This window comes from Notolepis coatsorum, assembly GCF_963971535.1.
Source record: "Notolepis coatsorum genome assembly, chromosome: 7".
Classification (NCBI taxonomy): Eukaryota; Metazoa; Chordata; class Actinopteri; order Aulopiformes; family Paralepididae; genus Notolepis; species Notolepis coatsorum.
This window is the reverse complement of record NC_140171.1, coordinates 160,087,472-160,109,880: the sequence shown is the minus strand read 5'-3', so window position 1 is coordinate 160,109,880 and position 22,409 is coordinate 160,087,472. Positions and strand designations below refer to the sequence as shown.

The 22,409-nt window shown below is 42.8% G+C and overlaps 1 protein-coding gene across 1 annotated transcript in view; it reads right to left on the bottom strand.

Annotated features, from left to right (window-relative positions):
- LOC311231828 (E3 ubiquitin-protein ligase SMURF2-like) overlaps window positions 1–22,409 on the bottom strand; it is a 208,372-nt gene that overhangs the window by 114,298 nt on the left and 71,665 nt on the right. Inside the window, exon 4 of the mRNA XM_084318450.1 lies at window positions 2,899–3,032. Coding sequence (XP_084174576.1) covers window positions 2,899–3,032 — 134 coding nt within the window. The remainder of the gene's footprint in view (window positions 1–2,898; window positions 3,033–22,409) is intronic.

The window sequence follows — 22,409 nt, the reverse complement described above, 5'->3', positions numbered from 1 at the left end:
GGACGTTTGGTTCTGACCAGGTATTATATTACACTAGAACAGCTGAATCCATACCATAATAAATACTGGACGTTTGGTTCTGACCAGGTATTATATTACACTAGAACAGCTGAATCCATACCATAATAAATACTGGACGTTTGGTTCTGACCAGGTATTATATTACACTAGAACAGCTGAATCCATACCATAATAAATACTGGACGTTTGGTTCTGACCAGGTATTATATTACACTAGAACAGCTGAATCCATACCATAATAAATACTGGACGTTTGGTTCCCCGCAAATTACAGCTGAAAAAGTGAGGTCATCTTATGAAACAGGGTTCTCTACACATCTCCCAGCTAAAATTAAGTACACTTTAATCTCCCTCTCTCCCTCCCTCCCTCCCTCCCTCCCTCCCTCCCTCTCTCTCCATCCCTCCCTCCCTCCCTCCAACTCCATGATCAAAACTGCAAAAAAGAATTTCATCAATGACAAAACTGAGGAAAACAAAAACAAACCACGTGAACTTTGGAAATTACTCAATAATCAACTAGGATGCAGTAAAAAACTTAAAACCAGATTCTCAAACATAAACATAAAAACTGACAACACGCTCATCACAGACAAGCTGGATGTAGCCAATTACTTAAACATTTTCTTCACAAACATAGCCACAACACTGGTAAACAAACTACCCTCCCACTCAGGGCTTTATGGGGTAGAACACATAGTAGCTTTCTACAAAAACCTAGGGGTCCGCAAGGACGACTTCAAGCTGGAAATGGTAACAACAGATGAGGTACGCAATAAACTGAGCGCCCTCCAACCTAACAAGGCCACTGGCCATGACAACATCCCCTCCAAATTCCTCAGAGACTCAGCAGCCGCCATCACACCAATCATCACACACATAATAAACCTCTCCATAAAACAGGGACACGTCCCCAAGGACTTCAAAATTGCGAGGGTGACCCCTCTGCACAAAAAGGGCAGCAAATTAGACCCAGGCAACTACCGCCCTGTTTCTATTCTCACCTCCATCTCGAAAGTCATGGAAAAAATAGTCTACGAACAGGTCGAAAAGTACCTAGCGGAAAAAAATCTAATCTACGAATTCCAATCTGGCTTCAGAACATCCCACTCCACTGACACATGCCTTCTCTATTTGAATGACCACATCAAACAAGAGGTGGACGCAGGCAAATACTGCGGCATGGTCATGCTGGACCTACAAAAGGCCTTTGACACGGTCAATCACTCCATTCTGATTGACAAGCTAAAAGCAATTGGTTTTGATAGTCTATCAGTGAGCTGGATGCAATCCTACCTTGAGGGGAGGGAACAGATGGTGGAGGTAAACGGTACCCTATCCCCCCCCCTCACAGTGAGCTGTGGTGTTCCACAAGGAAGCATACTAGGACCGCTACTGTTCCTAATTTATGCAAATGACATGTCGTCAGCTTGTGACTGCAACTTGTTCCTGTTTGCGGACGACTCAGCCCTGCTGGTCTCTGACAAGAACAAGTTACAGGTTGAAAAAACCCTCAGCTCGGAACTAGGCAGAATCTGCATATGGCTCGCTGATAACAAACTATCATTACACATGGGCAAAACAGAGTCCATTCTCTTCGGTTCAAATAACAAACTCAGCAAGACCGACGGCTTCTCAGTTACAGTGGGTGACAATATTGTCACAAGGAAAGATGAAATTACCTACCTGGGGTCCATCCTAGAGGCTAATCTCTCCTGTGACAAAATGGCATCCAATGTAATAAAAAAAGTCAACCAACGAACTCGATTCTTGTACCGGATCTCCTCTCTGGTAAACAAGAACACCCTGAAGACTCTGGCAGGAGCACTCATTCAGGGGTACTACGACTATGCTTGCACCTCATGGTACCAAAGCACCTCAAAGGCGCTAAAAACAAAATTACAAACATCTCAAAACAAACTGGTCAGACTACTGCTTGACCTTACTCCTAGAACCCACCTCACCCCTGCCCACTTCGACAACCTAGGATGGCTTAGAGTAGACGACAGAGTACAACAACTTGCAATGGGCCTGGTCTACAAGATACACTACACGACCAAGGTACCCATGTACATGTCAAAATACTTCCCAAAGGTCAGTGAATACCACGATCACAACACCAGAGGGAGCTCCACAAATCATGTCAAACCCAGATTCGGCTCAAATAAGGGACTAAACATGTTTCGCAATTATGCCACATCAATGTGGAACGCCCTACCCAAAGCTGTAAAGGAATGTGGATCACTACCCACTTTCAAAACCTCTCTCAAGGGACACCTACGGGAGACTGCAATTCAACACTGGCCCCTGTAAATATCCTAACCCAATCATTCCAACCCCCTCCAATGTACAGTCATTTACCTAGTATGGTTTTGTCAATAGTTCAATGTACAATTGTGTTTGTTTGTACAGTGTCTCCTCCCCCCCCCCCCTCAATGTACAGTGTTACTTGTTTATACAGTGTGCCCCCCGCCCCCCCCCCCCCCCCCCAACCACCTCCAATGTAAATTACCCAGTATGGTTGTCAATATCCCAATGTACCCAACCCCCCCCACCCAACCTCCAATGTACAGTTTCTACGTCAAATGTATATACTCCCTTTTCTTGACTCCTTCTGTATCACAAACAGTACTGTATTTGCAAATCTGGTATGTCATAAATGTATAGATGTAGCAGTACTGACTATCTGTATGTCATGTATGTCATATATGTCTATATGAATTGAAAATGGGGGACCCTGATGGAAACAAGACAAACGTCTTTCTCAGGTCTGCATCCCCTTAACAATTGTATGTATTGAGCCGTACTGTATTGTACCCATTCTGCAATCTGTTAAATAAAGTTTTCATTCATTCATTCACTCTCCCTCTCTCTACTTACAGCCAGTATCTTTGAGTCTGGAGATGGCGTTGGAGAGCAGTCGGACACAGCCCAGGAAGCCAGCACCCTGCTTCTTGTGGATCTTCTTGTGGTTCCACACGCTGATGGTGATAGAGTCTGATTTACCAATGTACCTGAGAGAGAGACATATAGACAGACAAGGAGAGAGAGACAGCTCATTATTTAAACACAAACATACATTTAAATATGAATTTACTTGTATACTAGAACTAGCACGAGAGAGAGAGAGAGAGAGAGAGAGAGAGAGAGAAAGAGAGAGAGAGAGAGAGAGAGAGAGAGAGAGAGAGAGAGAGAGAGAGAGAGAGGTGTAGAGGATGTGACATCATCTTGATAAACGTTTCATTTTATATAAAAAAAATGTATTATGTTTTTGGTAGATTTTTATTTGTTTGGTTGAACAGCAGAGGGAGTTCCCGTGTTGTCCTGCATCAGCAGAGGGAGTTCCCGTGTTGTCCTGCATCACCACCATCTATACTGTAGGTCAGAGGTCAGCGTCTATACTGTAGGTCAGGGGTCAGCGTCTATACTGTAGGTCAGGGCCAGAACCAAAAACAATAGATAATTGTGAATCTCTCTCAGGTCATCTGAGGCTTTTTGGTGACAAACACAATCAACTGCATGCTAACTGATTGCTAGCAACAGTTAAAAAGGGGGGGGGGGGTATGCTGTTCTTAGCTTTATGGGGCACATACTGTACACAGCCTTTAACACTTTGATTACCGGCGATGCGGTGCACCTTCCGCCGTTGAATGCCAGCACCCACTTCAATGATAGCGTTGTGAACGCATCATTTCCGTCTTAAATTATGGCTATGTGTCTAATCTGCCCGTCGTTTATCAATGACTTGTTTGCAGTCAACATTGTCGAGGCGGATTTTTTATTTATTTTTTTTAATCGGTTCATTTCCGTTTTATAGCATTTTGAAAAGCCCTCATTTTTCAGGAAAATATAAAGATTCCGTGATAAACGGCATTTACTGGAATATTCTGGCATACACAAAAAAATGTAATTTTTCGGCCTATTATGAATCGTTTTCAAATAAACGCTAGATTATCCCCAGACCGGAGCTGAAAACACTGCTGCTCTGTGGCTCTGCAGCTGCATGCTCTCGGCCGAGGTAGATGCAGTGGATTTTGTCAGGCGGGCAGACCTTAATTTCTAGTCGCCAAACATTAAATCTACAGGCCATTGGCGCTTGGCGTGTGGTTATTTTGTTCCCTGATTGCATCCATAGCTATAATATAGAATATAGTTATAGCCCTGCAAACAAGGTGACCGACTCCGATTTTAATATTCTATTCAATGTCATGGACCTGTATGTTGCCGTTAAAAGGCATACTGGGGGACTTCCGGTATGAGAGCAGACGGGTAACACACGTGCGATAGAGCTCCTGGTCAAATGAGCGAAAAAACGGATAAAAAAAGACGCGAAAAGTAATTAAAAATGAAAATGCACACGAGAAGTAAGGAAGAGACAACGATTGTGAAGGAAATAGAAATGGAGAACATACGAGAAGGAGAGAATCTGAAGAAACAGAGTCCCCGAAGCGGAGCCGAGAAAAGCCAGGCGGAAGAAGGGGGAGGTACCGCTGAGGCAGACACGGGAATGCCAGGATGGGCCTGGGCCGTGGTCATGCAGGCCGGGATACTGGAGAACATAACAGCGGCGATAAAACTGAACACGGACACGATAAGGAATGATATTGGGAAGCTACGGGAGGAATTGAGGAAGGAACAGGAGGACTTCAGAGGTGAAATGAATACAGAACTCAAAAGGGTGGAGGAGAAGATGGCGGAACAGGACAGAAACGTGACCGAGTTACAGACTAGGACGGCACACGCGGAGGAATGGAACACGGAGATACACGAGGTATTAACATGTGTGATTCAGAAACAAGAACAGATGGAGACAAAGATGTCAGACATGGAGGGGAGGTCACGGAGAAATAACATCAGAATATGGGGACTGAAAGAAGGAGTCGAAGGGGAATCGGTGACCCTATTTGTGGAAAAGCTTATCAAAGAACAACTGAAGGAAACAGGACTGGAAAAAATGGAGATACAGAGGGCCCACAGGGCGTTGGCTCCGAGACCACAACCGGACAGACCTCCGAGGGCGGTGACTATTAACTTTCTGAGATTCGAGGTTAAGGAATTGGTACTCAGAACCGCGTGGACCAAGAAGATTGAAATCGAAGGGAAAAGACTATCATTTGATCACGATTACTCAACAGCGGTAGCGATAACACGCAGGTCCTACGCGGGACTGAAGAAAACTCTGAAAGAAAACGGAATGAGATTCCAGTCACCCATGACCTCGCTAAGGATTCACTGGGAGGAAGGGGCGGCGACGTACGCGACGGCACGAGAAGCGGAGCGAGAGATGAGACCGCGAGGGATGCGGATGACGGAGGACGGAGAAGGAAGGAGGCGGGAGGACCAGACGCAGAGCTTGCAGCAGAGATTGGAGGGAGCCCGCAGGTGGATCAGAGCGGGAGACCGAAACCGGAGAGAGGAGAGAGGAGAAGGCCGAGGTGAAACGTGACGGAGCGAGGACGGAAACGGATGAGGAGGCCAGAGACGGAGAGGAGGCGGGAGGAGGCGAACGGATGAGTACACGCACAAGAGATTGAAAAAACTATTCAAATAGAGACAAAGTATAGAAACTGAAATAACATATGCATAAGCACACATTCCCAGGTAGAGGCAGGATATAGAAATGAACGTAACGTATACATGGACACATAATACACAAGCTGATGGAGGAAATAAATGGAAATATAACTAGGTTTGATAGGCGAGACACAGAACATACTGAAACAGATACATAGACACACGCTGTGAGTAACACAGTTGGGAGGGATTAAGGGGATAAATGGACATCACATAGAAAATAGAGGAGAGGAAAAGAAAGTAAAAAGGGGTACACGGGAGACACCGCACACAGATATGGGAGGAAGGAGGGACAATGAAACATATGAGTCACATTGAGAGGGACCAAGAAAAGAGGGTCTTTGATCAAAAGGAAGGACAGAGCGCTTTTGACCAGGAGCTCGAAAGCAAAAAAAAAACAGTAAGAAAGCTGGACAAATATGACGAGCGATTGGGGGCAAGGGTTTCAAACCCCCAAGCCGTCAGGAGGGGGCCCCTCGCTAGGAGGGCAATTACCCCTCACCCACCAGCAGGGGACAGGGGGGGACACAGGGACCCCCCGAACGCCTTGGGAGCACTTTATGTAAAGTTTATGTTTTTTATTTATGTTAATCATTATATGTATTCGGTGAAGAGAGCGGAGGCTCCAACCGGAGGGGGGAATGAGTGTGACATGGGGGGGACTGACAGACGAAAGAAGAAGAAAGATGACAAGGGTTAAAGGTATAAAAATGATGTCGTTAAACGTTAATGGAATGAATAATGCGATAAAAAGGGGCAAAGTGATGTTGAAATGTAAAAAAAAGTGAGATGGAAGTGATTTTTCTGCAGGAGACACATTTGGTAGCACAGGGTCATGAGAAATTGAAGAGATTTGCATATGAAAATGCATACTATAGTTCCTTTGAACAAAACCCGAGGAGAGGAGTAATCACGTTAATCAAAAACACAGTCAAATTTGAATTGATCAAGGAAGTAAGAGACAAGGAGGGAAGGTTTGTTCTGGTGAAGGGGAAAATGGAGGGCCAAATGGTTACGTTAGTAAATGTTTATGCACCCCCAGAGAGTGAGAGGGATTTATATGAGACCATTTTTGATATGATAGTGATGGAACTAGAAGGGATATTGATATGTACGGGAGATTTTAACGTAGTACTGAATCACGACCTAGACACCACGAGTACTAGAAAAGGACGGGCACCCATCAGTAGATATATGAATATTCAGATGACGGAAATGGGAATTACAGACGTTTGGAGGGGGATGCACGCCATGGACAGGGAATACACACATTACTCACACCCACACGTGACGTGACATATGCGAGAATAGACTACTTTTTGATGACGACGGGGGACAGTTACAGGGCACGGGAGAGCAGTATAGGAGTGGCGGACATATCGGATCACAGTGCCATATATCTGACAGTAGATCTAGAAGGGAGACGGAGGAACACGATTTGGAGACTAAATGTAGGAATATTAAATAACAAGGGGGTGGTGAGTCAGATCAAGGAGGAGATAGCCAGATATAAGGAAGAAAATGACAACGGGCGGTAGACCCGAACATTCTATGGGACACACTGAAGGTAGTGATAAGGGGGAAATTGATGGAAAAAACAGCAATGCTGAAGAAGGCCAGAACGGAGACATATCACAATCTGATAGGGAAGCTGAAGAAGCTAGAGGGGAGACACCAGATATCAAAAGAACAGGAAACGCTCGGAGAAATCAAAGAAGTAAAGGCCAGGATAAATAGGGAATTATTGACGGAAATAGAAAAGAAAGCGAGGTTCATGAAACAAACGTACTATGAAGGGGGACCAAAAGCGACCAGACTGTTGGCTAGGAGAATTAGAACGCAACAGAAGTTGAACACGATACACACAATAAGGGATACAAAGACTAATGAAATATTGAGGGACCCAGCTGAAATAGAGAGGACATTTAGAGAATACTATGAGAAATTATACACACAGCCATAAGCAGCGGGAGAAGAGGAAATAGAAACATATCTGGAGAAGCTAGAGTTACCATCGATAGGGAAAGAACAGAATGAAGAATTAAATAATTACGGAACAAGAACTGGAAGAGGCAATTAGTAGAGCTAAAAACAACAAGTCTCCGGGGAGCGACGGATTCCCATCGGAATTCTACAAGACATTTAGAACTGAATTAGCACCCATGTTAGGGGCGGCGTTCAGACACACGATGGAAGAGGGGAAAATGCCCCCCTCGTGGAAGGAAGCCATAATCACCACGATACCGAAGGAAGGGAAGGATAGGGAATTATGTAGTAGTTTCAGACCTGTGTCCATACTTAACGTAGATTACAAGATGTATACATCGATAATATCAAAAAGATTTGAGACGTTTATGCCAGACATTATAGATGAAGATCAAACTGGATTTATTAAAGGGAGACAGACACAGGACAACGTGAGAAAGACATTACACATAGTAGAGGAGATACAAAAACAAGGGGGTAGCGCGGTACTGATTAGCCTAGATGCAGAAAAAGCGTTCGACAGTGTGAGCTGGACATTTTTATATAAAACATTGATGAGGTTCGGACTGAACAGGAGGGCGATGAAGATGATCAAGGCGCTATATCAAGAACCGACAGCGAGGGTTAAGGTGAATGGCAGCTTGACGGATAGAATCAGATTAGAGAGGGCTACCAGACAGGGATGTTGTCTCTCACCGACGCTCTTCGCCGTTTTCATAGAACCACTGGCACAACTGATCAGACAGACCGAGGACATCAAGGGAGTAGGGATAAAGGGAACGGAATATAAACTAGGCCTATTTGCAGACGACGTGATAGTATACATGAGGCAACCAGAAAAGAGCTTCCCGGCACTGATGGATCTACTGAAGGAATATGGCCACTACTCAGGATACAAACTAAACGTGACAAAGACACAGACCTTAGCATGGAACTATTCTCCAACGACGGAAATTAGAGAACAGTACGGGATAAGATGGGACATGGACAAGATTAAATACTTAGGGGTGAACATCACGAGAGGGGTGGAGAAACTGTTTGAGGTGAATTATACACAGATAAATCAGAACATCAAGAGAGACTTAGAGAGATGGACAGTAATGCCCTTGGACTTCAATTCAAGAATAGAGGTCATTAAAATGAACATACTATCAAGGTTACTGTACCTATTCCAGTCACTACCGATACAAATACCACAGAATCAATTCAGGGAGTGGGACAGACTGATATCGAGGTTCATATGGGCGGGGAGAAGACCACGGGTCAGATATAAAACACTACAACTACCAAAGGAAGAGGGAGGGATGGCAGTACCCAGCCTACAAGATTATTACTATGCAGCACAACTGAGAGCAGTGACGTGCTGGTGTAACGACAGATATGAGGCAAGATGGAAAGACATTGAAAAAGAAGGGGAGGGATACAAGGTACAAGCTCTGGTGGGAGATAGGGAACTATTTAAAGAAAAAGAGGGACTATTAGATCCAATCACCAAATGCACCTTGACCATATGGAACAGAGTAGTAAAAACACACAAATTGGAGAAGCAGTCAGGGGTCCTGAGATGGGTAGCACATGACAAGAGATTCAAACCAGGGAGGTTAGACCATGGATTCAGAAGGTGGGAGAGGGGGGGGGGGCAACAGCGATATGCAAAATGATAGAGAAGGGAGAAATGCAGACACTACAAAAATTAAAGGAGAAATTTGGACTAGAAAACAGGGACCACTTCAGATATCTACAGGTTAGAGACTACTACAACAAAGAAATAAGGGAGGCCAAAGACGAGGAACAGAATGGAATAATAAAGATGATAGTATGGGCATACGAAGGGGGGCAAGGAAGAGTAATATCAGCAATATACCGGGCTATAATGACCAGCAAGGGACACACGACCGATTATATAAGGGAGAAATGGGAGAGAGAACTAGAGATAGGAATAACAGGGAAGGAATGGGGGAACATATGCGAGGTACAACATTCAACAACAGGATCGAGAATATGGAAAGAATTTGGATGGAAAAACATAATCAGATTCTTTATAACCCCAGAGCTGAAGGGAAAATATGCACCAACACAAAAAGCATGCTGGAGGATATGTGGGAAGGAGGGGGCAAATCACACGCACATATTCTGGGGATGTCAGAAGCTGAAGGGGTATTGGGAGGAGATAGGGGAAGCAATGATCAGAATATTAGGATACGGGCTACCACAAACAGGACTGGTGCTTTACTTAGGAGACCTGACACACGAGGGAATACAAGGGGGGGACAAATATTTAATAAAGATAATGTTGATAGCGGCCAGAAAAGCAATAACGAGACTGTGGTACAAGGAAGACCCACCGACAATAGCAAAATGGGTAGGAATAGTGGAAGAAATACAGGATATGGAAAGGATAACACACATGCTGAGGTTACAGGAAGAGAAATTTGGGGAAAGATGGGGAAAGTGGGAGGATTATAAAAGGAACGAGAACGACATCACAGAGGAAGAACCAAATGCAACACAAGAGGGCGAAGGGTAAAGGAGGAAAGATGTTCAAGGAGGGTCTATGAACCCATGTCACACACCTGTGCTTTAGTTAGTATTTTCTATTTTGTTTTTGGGATATTACAATTGCTGAATGCTTTTATACCTTATTATTTATGTCTGTTTAACGGTGTGATATTAAATGTTCAGGGATGATGTGGTTTGTGTATGGGTGAACCAAAAGGCAAAGTGAAAGTTAATAAACAAGAGAAAAAAAAAGAAAGGACGAAGGATAAGGGAAGAAAGAAGCTCAAGGAGGGTCTCTGGACCCAGATCACACATACAAGCCTTAGTCAGCATTTATCATCTTTGAGTAGGAATGACCTGTTTATGCCTGTTTAAGGGAGATACACAATCAGCCTTTGTATCAAATACCTAGAAAACAACAGTAGGGGAACCAGACAACTAACCATGTGATACCCATGTAAACATTTATGTGCACTGTTTTTTCTTTTTGTTTTTATTGTGATGCTAGTTTCTTTATTTTTATTATTTATTTTTTGTAAGTGCTGTCTGTCTAAAAACTGTTAATAAAAAATTTAAGTTTAAAAAAAAAAAAAAAAAGGCATACTGGGACCCCTAGGGTGCAGTACTGGCCAGATCCTGCTAGTAGGCAGTATCGAGAGTGCAGTAAACCCTGTTCCAGACCGGGTGTTACGTTTAAACCGCTCCGGGCGCAGTTTTTTAGTACAGGAAGCCTAGGGCTTCACTCCATCACATTGAATCATTTTCGGTACACTCGATGCATGTGTTGTGCTGGATTATGTCTTGGACCAGATGGACATCAGATGGACCTGATGGCGATCAAACAATTGGAATATTCTTTTTGGAATACCTAATATAATAATAATTTAGGACCTGCTCAGAGGTCATTAATCGGCATGCATGCGATGCATGTATGCGATTCGTCTCTGCGATTAACCCATCCCGTCGTCCTTCCCCCTCAAGGGCAGCCGGGAGCAGACAGGCGCAACGTGAGCCGCGCCAGGGGACCAATCCAAGTGCTCCTGTCCGTCTTCGTCAAGGACGCCACAGCGTTAGCGATCTTGTTGTTGTGCATGTTTTTCCATTGGGTTTATCTTATCGGGGGGGAAACCCTTGCAAGCACGGGGAGAACATGCAAACTCCACACAGAAAGGCCTGGGAGATACCCCACCTGGGTAACTGGCATCATGGAAACCTGGTCCCCAAGCGGGAATCGAACCCTGGACCTTCTTGCTGTGAGGCGACAGTGTTTAACCACTACACCACCGTGCCGCTGTAACTAGCTAGGCCTAGCTAGAACAGGATGAGGAATATCCTCTGCCCTGAATGAGTTAACAGCTTAGCTTCATTGTTATTCTTAACATTTCCATTAGAAGGGACTGCAATCATCAGTAATAGGCCTCTTGATCATAGCTTCTCTTTCAGGAACATTTTACCTTTTGAAGTCTATGATGCCATCATTAGCCTAAAAGTAAGTGGTGGTCCTGGATTAGATGGTTTAGAACCTAAATTCCTCAAACTTGCATCCCATATTCGAATGTACCCATTATGTGATCTGTTTAATATGTCATTGTCCACATTCGAAATGCCTGACATATGGAAGTGCTCTCGTATTACCCTGTTGCATAAAGGTGGAGATGCACTTGAAATGAATAATTATAGACCAATCGCAATTATTTGTTCTATTGCCAAATTGAAATTGATATATAATCAGCTCTCTAAATTTCTTGACAAGTACAATATTTTATCACCTCATCAATCTGGTTGTAAGTAAAAATTCTCAACATCAACAGCTCTATTAAAGCTCACAAATGACATCTTCTCTGCAACTAACGATGGTAAATTAACTGGTGCAATTTTTATCGATTTGAGCAAAGCTTTTGACTTAGTTGACCACCACCTACTTCTAGATAAACTTCACTCTGTTGGCCTATCACGCAATGCATTACTCTGTTTTCTATTGTGAAGGTATGTATTGAACCAATGTGTTGTCTTCCAAGGGTTCCAATCGGATACAATGGTCCAAGAACGTGGTGTGCCACAAGGTTCAACCCTTGGTCCACTTCTTTTCTCAATATTTATAAATAATATACCTTCTGTGTTCTGATTGCCGCGTTCAACTTTATGCAGACGATACAGTGTTATATACATCCAAAAGTAATGTAGCCCAGATTCAATCAGCCTTACAATCTGACTTTGAGACACAAACTAATACTAAACAAAACCAAAATCGCACTTTATGATTTTTGGTACTGAACTGAAGGCTACCGAATCTAAGGCATGCGTTATTTTATGTGCCGATAATATACCTCTGCAAAAAGCTGAACGCATCAAGTATTTGGGAGTATGGCTTGACCCCGAACTCTCATTCAATTTCCATATTAGCTCTAATGTTATTCAAATGAATCGCAGCATTGGAGTCCTTTATAGAGCTAGACATTGTTTTTCCTTCACTGTTAGAAAGAAACTTGCACAACAATTTATTTTGCCATTAATGGACTATGCTGATGTTGTCTATCAAGCTGCCTCCAAAACCCATCTATCACCTCTAAATGTGGCTTACAATAGACTATGCAGATTTGTTCTTGGCTGTCCGTTCAAAACGCACCATTGTACTATGTATCAAACCTTAGACTGGCGGGCGGCTGAGTAGCGCAGTGGGCAAGGCGCTCGCCACTAACGCAGGAGACGCTGGTATCGAGCCCAGCTCTCGGCATTGCTACCGGCTTGGCCGGTCGTCATACTAACACAATTGGCAGTGTTAGAGGGTGGGAAAGCCGGTGGGTGGGGATTGGACGTTGTGGACAGCGACTCCTACAGGTCGGTTGGGTGACGCGCGGAAACAGGAAGTAGCGGGGGCAGCGTGAGCCTCCCACGCGTTACTCCTCGCCGCTGAGTTTGAGCTGCTGCGGTAAAAAGATGCAACAGGCTGCCTCCTCGTGTACCGGAGGGGACACGTGATGCAAGGCTTCTATCCTCACTACAGCCGACCAGTGGGAGGCATAGTCTAGCAACGTTCAAGACAGGGGAGGGAAGAATTGGGTAATACGAAAATTGGGATGGGAGAAAAATAGAAAATAAGGAGAAAAAGTGGAGAGAAAAAAAATACCTTAGACTGGCCTTCTCCTGCTTTAAGAAGACAGAGACATTGGCTGCAATTGATTTTCAAATGTATCCATTATGACTATCCTGTTTATCTGAAACAGTTGATGGTCCCTTTTTCTTGTACTTATCATCTATGCTTTTATCCACCAATGATAGACATGACCATAATACCAAACATGCTTCAAGTAGTCGCTTCACCCTACCTCTGCCTAGAACCAACGCTCTAAAGAAAACGGCAATGTATAGAGCCATAACATACTGGAATAGGATCCCATTACATATTATACGGACGGAAAACAAGGACAGTTTCAAAAATAAACTTAAAGGAGCCATAATCCGGAAGGAAATTAATATATGTCATGCATGAGTGTATGCTGCAGTCATGTTATCCAAAACCTCTTCTGTTTACTTTGTGTGTGTTTTTTCTTTTTAAAGGTATGGTGAAATTGATGTTTTAGTAACATTGATGAGCATTCTGAAAGCAATTCTTAAAAATATTCACTTTTAAAAACAATCTTAAATTGTATTTAACACTGTAAAGTATTTTGTTTTGTTTTTTGTTTTCTGTTTCTTTGCTTGCATGTAATTTTAGCCATCTTAATTGTTAGTCTCATTGTGTATTGTGTGTTGAGTATTGACTTTTAATAATTCTGTTTTGCAATAATTGTTTTTGTATGTTTTTTTGTGTGGACCCCAGGAAGACTAGCTGGTTGCCATGGCACCAGCTAATGGAGATCCGTAATAAAATCAAATCAAATCTAAGACACTCTGTACAGTATTTCTTCACAGTTACTCCATTCTCAAAAGCAATGGCCAAGAAATCCTTCATGTTCAAAGCCCCTTCGGACTGGAACAACCTTCCGGTGATCATTCGATCCATATCTTCATTTTACCTCTTTAAAAACGCTCTATGCTCTAACTTCATGGTTAATTGTACATGCTTCCTCGGTGGGGCGCTGCACTGGTGAGGGGACGTGGGGCACAGCCGTCCTTTATGCGGGTGTTACGGGTTAGCTAGTTGGCTCTACACCTATTTTTAGGCAGGGGGGGGCCGATTGGTGGATTTGGGGCGCTCGTTGCTCCTCTTCTCCTGCCAGTCCTGGAGCTCAATATCTATTACATCCTGTATTCTACTCACCCTTTGAATGTTTTGTTGGGCCTTTCTCGCGGCGGCTGCCTGGCGGTGTCATCGCGGGGTTAAGCATATTTGTTTGCCCTGCGGTGGCACCGTCATGTGGCTGCCGGGGAGTAGAGGCCTATTATGATACATATCATCTTATAATGAGAGACATATCCTCTTATAATGTGTACTTGTTCTGTTGTGTTCTTGTATGTGTCCTTTATTATTTATTTTTTTGTTGTGTGTTATGTGTTCTGATTCTGAATTACATTGCACAAAATGTGGGACCCTCTCGAAAACGAGATACTGTATCTCAATGTGGTTTTCCCAATAAAGAATTTCAATATAATCATGTCTGCTTATGATATGATAAAAGGTTTAAGCTTCTATCTGCATTGGGCGGCTACGTGGCGTAGTGGGCAAGGCGCTCGCCACGAATGCGGAGACGCTGGGCTCGCCTGTTCGATCCCAGCGCTCCACATTGCTTTCAGTTTAGCTGGTCGTCCGCACTAATACACATTGGCCGTATTAGGGGGTGGGAAACTGATGGGTGGGGATCGGGCATTGTGGACAGCGACTCCTACAGGTCGGTTGGTGCGCCTGCGCAGTAGAATCAGGAAGTGTCGGGGGCAGCGTGAGCCTCCCGCGCGTTACTCCTCGCCACTGAGAGATCGAGCTGCGCAGGTGAAGAGATGCGACTGCTGTTACCTCAAGTACCGGAGGGGACTTGTGCTATGTATGACTTAGTCCACATTGCAGCCGGCTTGTGGGAGGCAAGAAACAGCGTTCGTGACAGGGGAGGGTTGAATTGGATGATACGAAATTGGGATGGGAGAAAATATAGAAAATGGGAGAAAAAGTGGATAAAAAAAAGCTTCTATCTGCATTATGACATGGTAAATACAACCTGTGAAAATTACCCTTATATTTCCATTTTATTACCATGAATTCCTATATTCCCATGTAAAGTATACACCTTTGAATATTCCCAACATGTATCGAGTCTAGAGGGGCTCTAGTAGAGATGCACCCAAATAACAATGCTTGGCCCAAACCGAAAATAAGGAAATACTTGGCTGAAAACCTAAATGGATACTGTTTATTTATTTATTAAAAAAAATTTGTTGCTAATTTATACCATTGCATAAATACAATTTGGCTTTTCAATGACAAATTTACAAAATGACAAAAAAACTTAACATTGTCCTTTCCACCAGACATGTCAAAAAAGCACAATAACTGAAAATAAATAAATTAGTCCCTGTCTATGCTTGTGGATGGGACAGTACCTGCATGCCAAGACTGTACTAGATCCACAGTATAAAGACCATTACTTTGATGTGGGGAAAAGTATGTACTGTACATACATACATACATACATACATACATACATACATACATACATACATACATACATACATACATACATACATACATACATACATACATACATACATACATAGAAAAAAGGTTTATTGTAATAAAATACTGCGTGGTGTCTCAGAATGAGGGTTAGTCACAGCGGTGGTTACAGTGGAGTTAGCTAGGGCTCAGAGAGCATGTTGGAACAACTAAACTTCTAAACTCATCAAAAGAGTCTGATCACAGGTTAGGGGTGGACGGTATAAACGGTATGAATTTGCTCTATGGTATGGATTTTGACTATACCGTGTAACCGGTAGAGCAGCTCTAAAATAGCAATGACGTCATGTAACCACAGCGCGACTATTTCAATCGCATTTGCCCCTAAAAATAGATATGCAAACTGGAAAAAGTTATTTAGGAGGCTTCGCGCAGTGGGCGTGTCAACACGCAATTGTCATTTCATAATAAACACATATCACCGCGGCGCACAGCAAGTTTCAATTTCAGTTCCTGGCATTTTTAACCAGTGGAGAAAGGCAAGAGATTTCCCTATCGTTTTTCTTATATGAATTATTCTACGTTAATAAAACATACCTGGTGATCAACTACAGTTTGCTGTAAACATTATGATATGTGTGTAGTGTTATGATAACGAAGGCTGCAGCGGGAGGACGGCTGCAGCAGTGGATTTGCGAATAGCATGCAGCTGCAGAGCCGCAGAGCCAGGGGCGCTTTCAGGTCTGGTCACAGGCCCGCTCAACAGCGCCCCCCCACCCAACGGCTGAATTGCCAATGGCTGAATTGGAGTATTGCACTGTGCCCCGCTGTTTGCAATGGGAGCAGCACGGAGTCTCGACTCGGAACTTATTTTATTTGGAATATAATGACTTTATACGCAAAAGTAGCCTAGTTTTAAGTTAAAATATTATAAATCTACATGCCTTGAGGATGTCATTCTTTATATAGCCTGCCTATCAGGCAAAAAAAATTATTCTAACGGAAACACTGATACCGTGATATATACCGTTACCGTCTATGCTTCAAATTATACCGTGATATAAATTTTAGACCATACCGTCCACCCCTATCACAGGTTATCTCCACAACTATAGTAGAAATTGGGACATAATCATATCTTGCAACAAAAATCTTCTCTTATCTGATGGAGGTCCCTGAGGTCAGGGTTATAGGGATGCGGCCTAATGTGTATGGAGTGGGGGTTCTTTCACACAGAGAAGGGTGAGAACCACAGCCCTAATCCAAGAGATCATGTTGAACCACAGCCCTAATCCAAGAGATCATGTTGAACCACAGCCCTAATCCAAGAGATCATGTAGAACCACAGCCCTAATCCAAGAGATCATGTTGAACCACAGCCCTAATCCAAGAGATCATGTAGAACCACAGCCCTAATCCAAGAGGTCATGTTGAACCACAGCCCTAATCCAAGAGATCATGTAGAACCACAGCCCTAATCCAAGAGATCATGTTGAACCACAGCCCTAATCCAAGAGATCATGTTGAACCACAGCCCTAATCCAAGAGATCATGTTGAACCACAGCCCTAATCCAAGAGGTCATGTTGAACCACAGCCCTAATCCAAGAGATCATGTTGAACCACAGCCCTAATCCAAGAGATCATGTTGAACCACAGCCCTAATCCAAGAGATCATGTTGAACCTAGGGGTGGACGGTATGGTCTAAAATGTATATCACGGTATAATTTGAAGCATAGACGGTAACGGTATATATCACGGTATCAGTGTTTCCGTTAGAATAATTTTTTTTGCCTGATAGGCAGGCTATATAAAGAATGACATCCTCAAGGCATGTAGATTTATAATATTTTAACTTAAAACTAGGCTACTTTTGCATATAAAGTCATTATATTCCAAATAAAATAAGTCCCGAGTCGAGACTCCGTGCTGCTCCCATTGCAAACAGCGGGGCTGGATGCTGGATTTTGCTAGAAGCATATGTAGCTGCAGAGCCGCAGAGCCAGGGGCGCTTTCAGGTCTGGTCACAGGCCCGCTCAACAGCGCCCCCCCACCCAACGGCTGAATTGCCAATGGCTGAATTGGAGTATTCCTGAAAGCGCCCCTGGCTCTGCGGCTCTGCAGCTGCATGCTATTCGCAAATCCACTGCTGCAGCCGTCCTCCCGCTGCAGCCTTCGTTATCATAACACTACACGCATATCATAATGTTTACAGCAAACTGTAGTTGATCACCAGGTATGTTTTATTAACGTAGAATAATTCATATAAGAAAAACGATAGGGACATCTCTTACGTTTCTCCACTGGTTAAAAATGCCAGGAACTGAAATTGAAACTTGCTGTGCGCCGCGGTGATATGTGTTTATTATGAAATGACAATTGCGTGTTGACACGCCCACTGCGCGAAGCCTCCTAAATAACTTTTTCCAGTTTGCACATATCTATTATCTATGACTAATTCTATCTATTTTTAGGGGCAAATGCGATTGAAATAGTCGCGCTGTGGTTACATGACGTCATTGCTATTTTAGAGCTGCTCTACCGGTTACACGGTATAGTCAAAATCCATACCGTAGAGCAAATTAATACCGTTTATACCGTATACCGTTTATACTGTCCACCCATAGTTGAACCACAGCCCTAATCCAAGAGATCATGTTGAACCACAGCCCTAATCCAAGAGGTCATGTTGAACCTAGGGATGCACGATAATTATCGGGCCGATAATTATCGGGCCGATATCAGCAATTATGACGTCATCCCGATAAACTCGATAACGTTATTAATAGCTCCGATAATATAATATATTTTTTGGTAAAAAAAAATGCGGTGTGGGTGAATTGGAATGAAGTGCGTTTGTTTTGCTAAAGGCTCCTCCCGTTTTGTCAGTACTGTGCTACGACTGACAGCTGTGGTTTAGGAACAGGGCGTTTTACACAAATCCAGCGCTCCCTTACTTGGCTGTGACGTAGCCACGCAAGTTAACAACAAAGATGGCCGCGTCGGTACTCGGAGTTTCAGAGTAAAAAGATCGCTTGCTATTTGTAATAAATGCAATGCAGACGTTCCAGAAGGAGGGAAAAGGGCAACAACTTGCAATACATCCAGCCCGACGGGTCATCTGCGGCATCACCACCGCCACGACGGACAGACAGACCGGCGCATGCAGTTCAGCGTCGCGGAGCATTTAGCCTGCTGGCTACCTAGCTCCACTTCAACCAGCATCGGGAGATCCAGCAGCTTGTCGATGTGCTAATAGCCTCAGCAAGCTAACGTTAGCTGGCTCCAGCAGCTTGTCGATCTGCTGGAGCCAGCTAACGTTAGGTTGCTGAGGCTATTAGCACATCGACAAGCTGCTGGATCTCCCGAATGCTAACGTTAGCTTGACTGGTTGCTGGCTAACTAATGAAGCTACTCGTCCCGGGAGATAACGGCGTTGCCTGGCTGGTTGTTGGCTAACTAATGTAGCTACTCGTCCCGTGAGATAACGGCGCTGCCTGGCTGGTTGCCCGGCTGGTTGCCCTTCTGTCAAACTTCTTTAATTTAGCAAACGATGCTAATGATGGTGATGCCGCAGGTGACCCGTTGTTGTGGTGGTGATGTGTCCACTCAAAGCCTCTTTATCAAGGCTCCGCTTTGAAAAAAGAAGAACAAAAAGCTTCGAGCGTCTTAGGTTGGATGCACCACAAGCTGTTGACGGATTGTGAATTTTCATTTGGAAAAATAAATATGGTCACTTTATCAGTCAAAACTGTTGTCTTGGCTTTTGTTTCTGTTGTCTGGTTAGGTCACATTTAAGTTGGTGTTAAGTTATTGTCCTGGGAAGTCTTTTTATGTATTATTATTGTATTGTGATATGTTTTGTTTCATGTTAAAAAAAAAAAAATGTGATCAAAAAAAATATATACATTAAAAATGTTTTATAATACAATAAATATCGGTTATCGATATCGGTTATCGGCTTGAGGAGCATAAACTTATCGGTATCGGTATCGGTGTCAAAAAAGCAATATCGTGCATCCCTAGTTGAACCACAGCCCTAATCCAAGAGGTCATGTTGAACCACAGCCCTAATCCAAGAGGTCATGTTGCTGCAGTGGAGGGCAATTACACAGTGAGTGAGAGAGAGAGAGAGAGAGATAGAGATAGAGATAGAGAGAGCGAGCGAGAGAGTGAGAGAGTGAGAGAGAGCGAGAGAGAGAGAGATAGAGAGAGCGAGCGAGCGAGCGAGAGAGCGCGAGAGAGAGAGAGCAAGAGCGAGAGAGTGAGAGAGTGAGAGAGAGAGAGTGAGAGAGTGAAAGAGAGTGAGAGAGTGAGAGAGAGAGAAATAGCGAGAGAGAGAGTGAGAGAGAGAGCGCGAGAGAGTGAAAGAGTGAGATAGCGAAAGAGTGAGAGCGAGAGAGAGTGAGAGAGAGCGAGATAGTGAGAGAGAGAGAGCGAGAGAGAGCGAGAGAGTGAGCGTGAGAGCGAGAGAGAGATTGAGAGCAAGAGTGAGAGAGAGAGAGAGAGAGTGAGAGAGTGGGCGAGAGCGAGAGAGAGAGAAAGTGAGAGAGCGAGAGAGAGCGAGAGTGAGCGAGAGCGAGAGAGAGAAAGTGAGAGAGCGAGAGTGAGCGAGAGCGAGAGTGAGAGAGTGAGAGCGAGAGAGAGAGTGAGAGACAGTGAGAAAACATTTTCAAGCTAAAGAAAAAAGAAAGAAATTAGTGACACTGAAGAAAATCCCGTGGTGTGAGTGCTGTATCCACTACTGTGCTTATACTGAAAAAAGGAGTTTAATTAAACCCGACGGTGATGTACAAGGAGGAGTCATACAATGCTTTGGCACCATCGCAGCAACGCAAGGTAACACGACCAACCTCTACAACCACCTCAAACGTCACCATAAAGTCGAATATGATTTAGCAATGAAGGACAACCACATCACAAAATCCCAGCCGTCAGACCACACAAGCCTCAATAACGCAAACGTTATACAGTGCATCGTCATATCCATCAAGTCAATCAACACCGTTCAAAACGAGGGGTTTAAGAAATGTATCAAGACGCTAGACAAGTGCTACTTAATACTTTTCAAATGTTGCATTGTCTGCTCTGTACACCCAGTGTCGAACGACAGTGGAGACAGAACTGCGTGATGATGTGATGAGGTTTTATTTGTATTATTATTTATTCTAAAGCTGTAACTGAACATTCTATTTCATGTTAAAACCATAATTGAACATTCTAAAGCCCTAAGCGAACATCCTATTTCACTCTGAACATTCTAAAGCCATAACCGAACATTCATTACTGATGAAGCAATCACACCTAAGTTTATTCATACATTTTACATTCTAGTTTTTTTTATGTTCAGCAGCATTTAAGTGAATCACTTTGATTAAGTGTTCTAAAATAAGAGAGGAAAAGAGACTAGTTATTTTGTATTACAAGTGACTTTTAAGTTTAAGTCAAGCACATTGATATATGTGTTATGTTGTCCGTTTAAGAAAGTGCAATAAATGTTTTTATAAAATTTAAATTAAAAAAAATCATGAGAGAATCGTGATCTCAATTCTTAGGGAGGAAAATCGTGATTCACATTTTAGCAAGAATCGCCCAGCCCTAGTCCTCTGGACTGATGTATCTCAATAGTGAACAGAAAAGGTTGCTTCCCAGTCTCTAAAAACACTAAACAATATATAAAAAACTGAAAGGCAACCAGAAAGCAAACTCCACTTGCCCAAAAATTATTATTACTGCCTGACACTAATGGGTAAGTAACCGTTAATATTATTATTACTTCCTGACACTAATGGGTAAGTAACCGTTAATATTATTATTACTTCCTGACACTAATGGCTAACTAAATATTATTATTACTTCCTGACACTAATGGGTAACTAAATATTATTATTACTTCCTGACACTAATGGGTAACTAAATATTATTATTACTTCCTGACACTAATGGGTAAGTAACCGTTAATATTATTATTACTTCCTGACACTAATGGGTAACTAACCGTTAATATTATTATTACTTCCTGACACTAATGGGTAACTAACCGTTAATATTATTATTACTTCCTGACACTAATGGGTAACTAACCGTTAATATTATTATTACTTCCTGACACTAATGGGTAACTAACCGTTAATATTATTATTACTTCCTGACACTAATGGGTAACTAAATATTATTATTACTTCCTGACACTAATGGGTAACTAAATATTATTATTACTTCCTGACACTAATGGGTAAGTAACCGTTAATATTATTATTACTTCCTGACACTAATGGGTAACTAACCGTTAATATTATTATTACTTCCTGACACTAATGGGTAACTAACCGTTAATATTATTATTACTTCCTGACACTAATGGGTAACTAACCGTTAATATTATTATTACTTCCTGACACTAATGGGTAACTAACCGTTAATATTATTATTACTTCCTGACACTAATGGGTAAGTAACCGTTAATATTATTATTACTTCCTGACACTAATGGGTAACTAACCGTTAATATTATTATTACTTCCTGACACTAATGGGTAACTAACCGTTAATATTATCATTACTTCCTGACACTAATGGGTAACTAACCGTTAATATTATCATTACTTCCTGACACTAATGGGTAACTAACCGTTAATATTATTATTACTTCCTGACACTAATGGGTAACTAACCGTTAATATTATTATTACTTCCTGACACTAATGGGTAAGTAACCGTTAATATT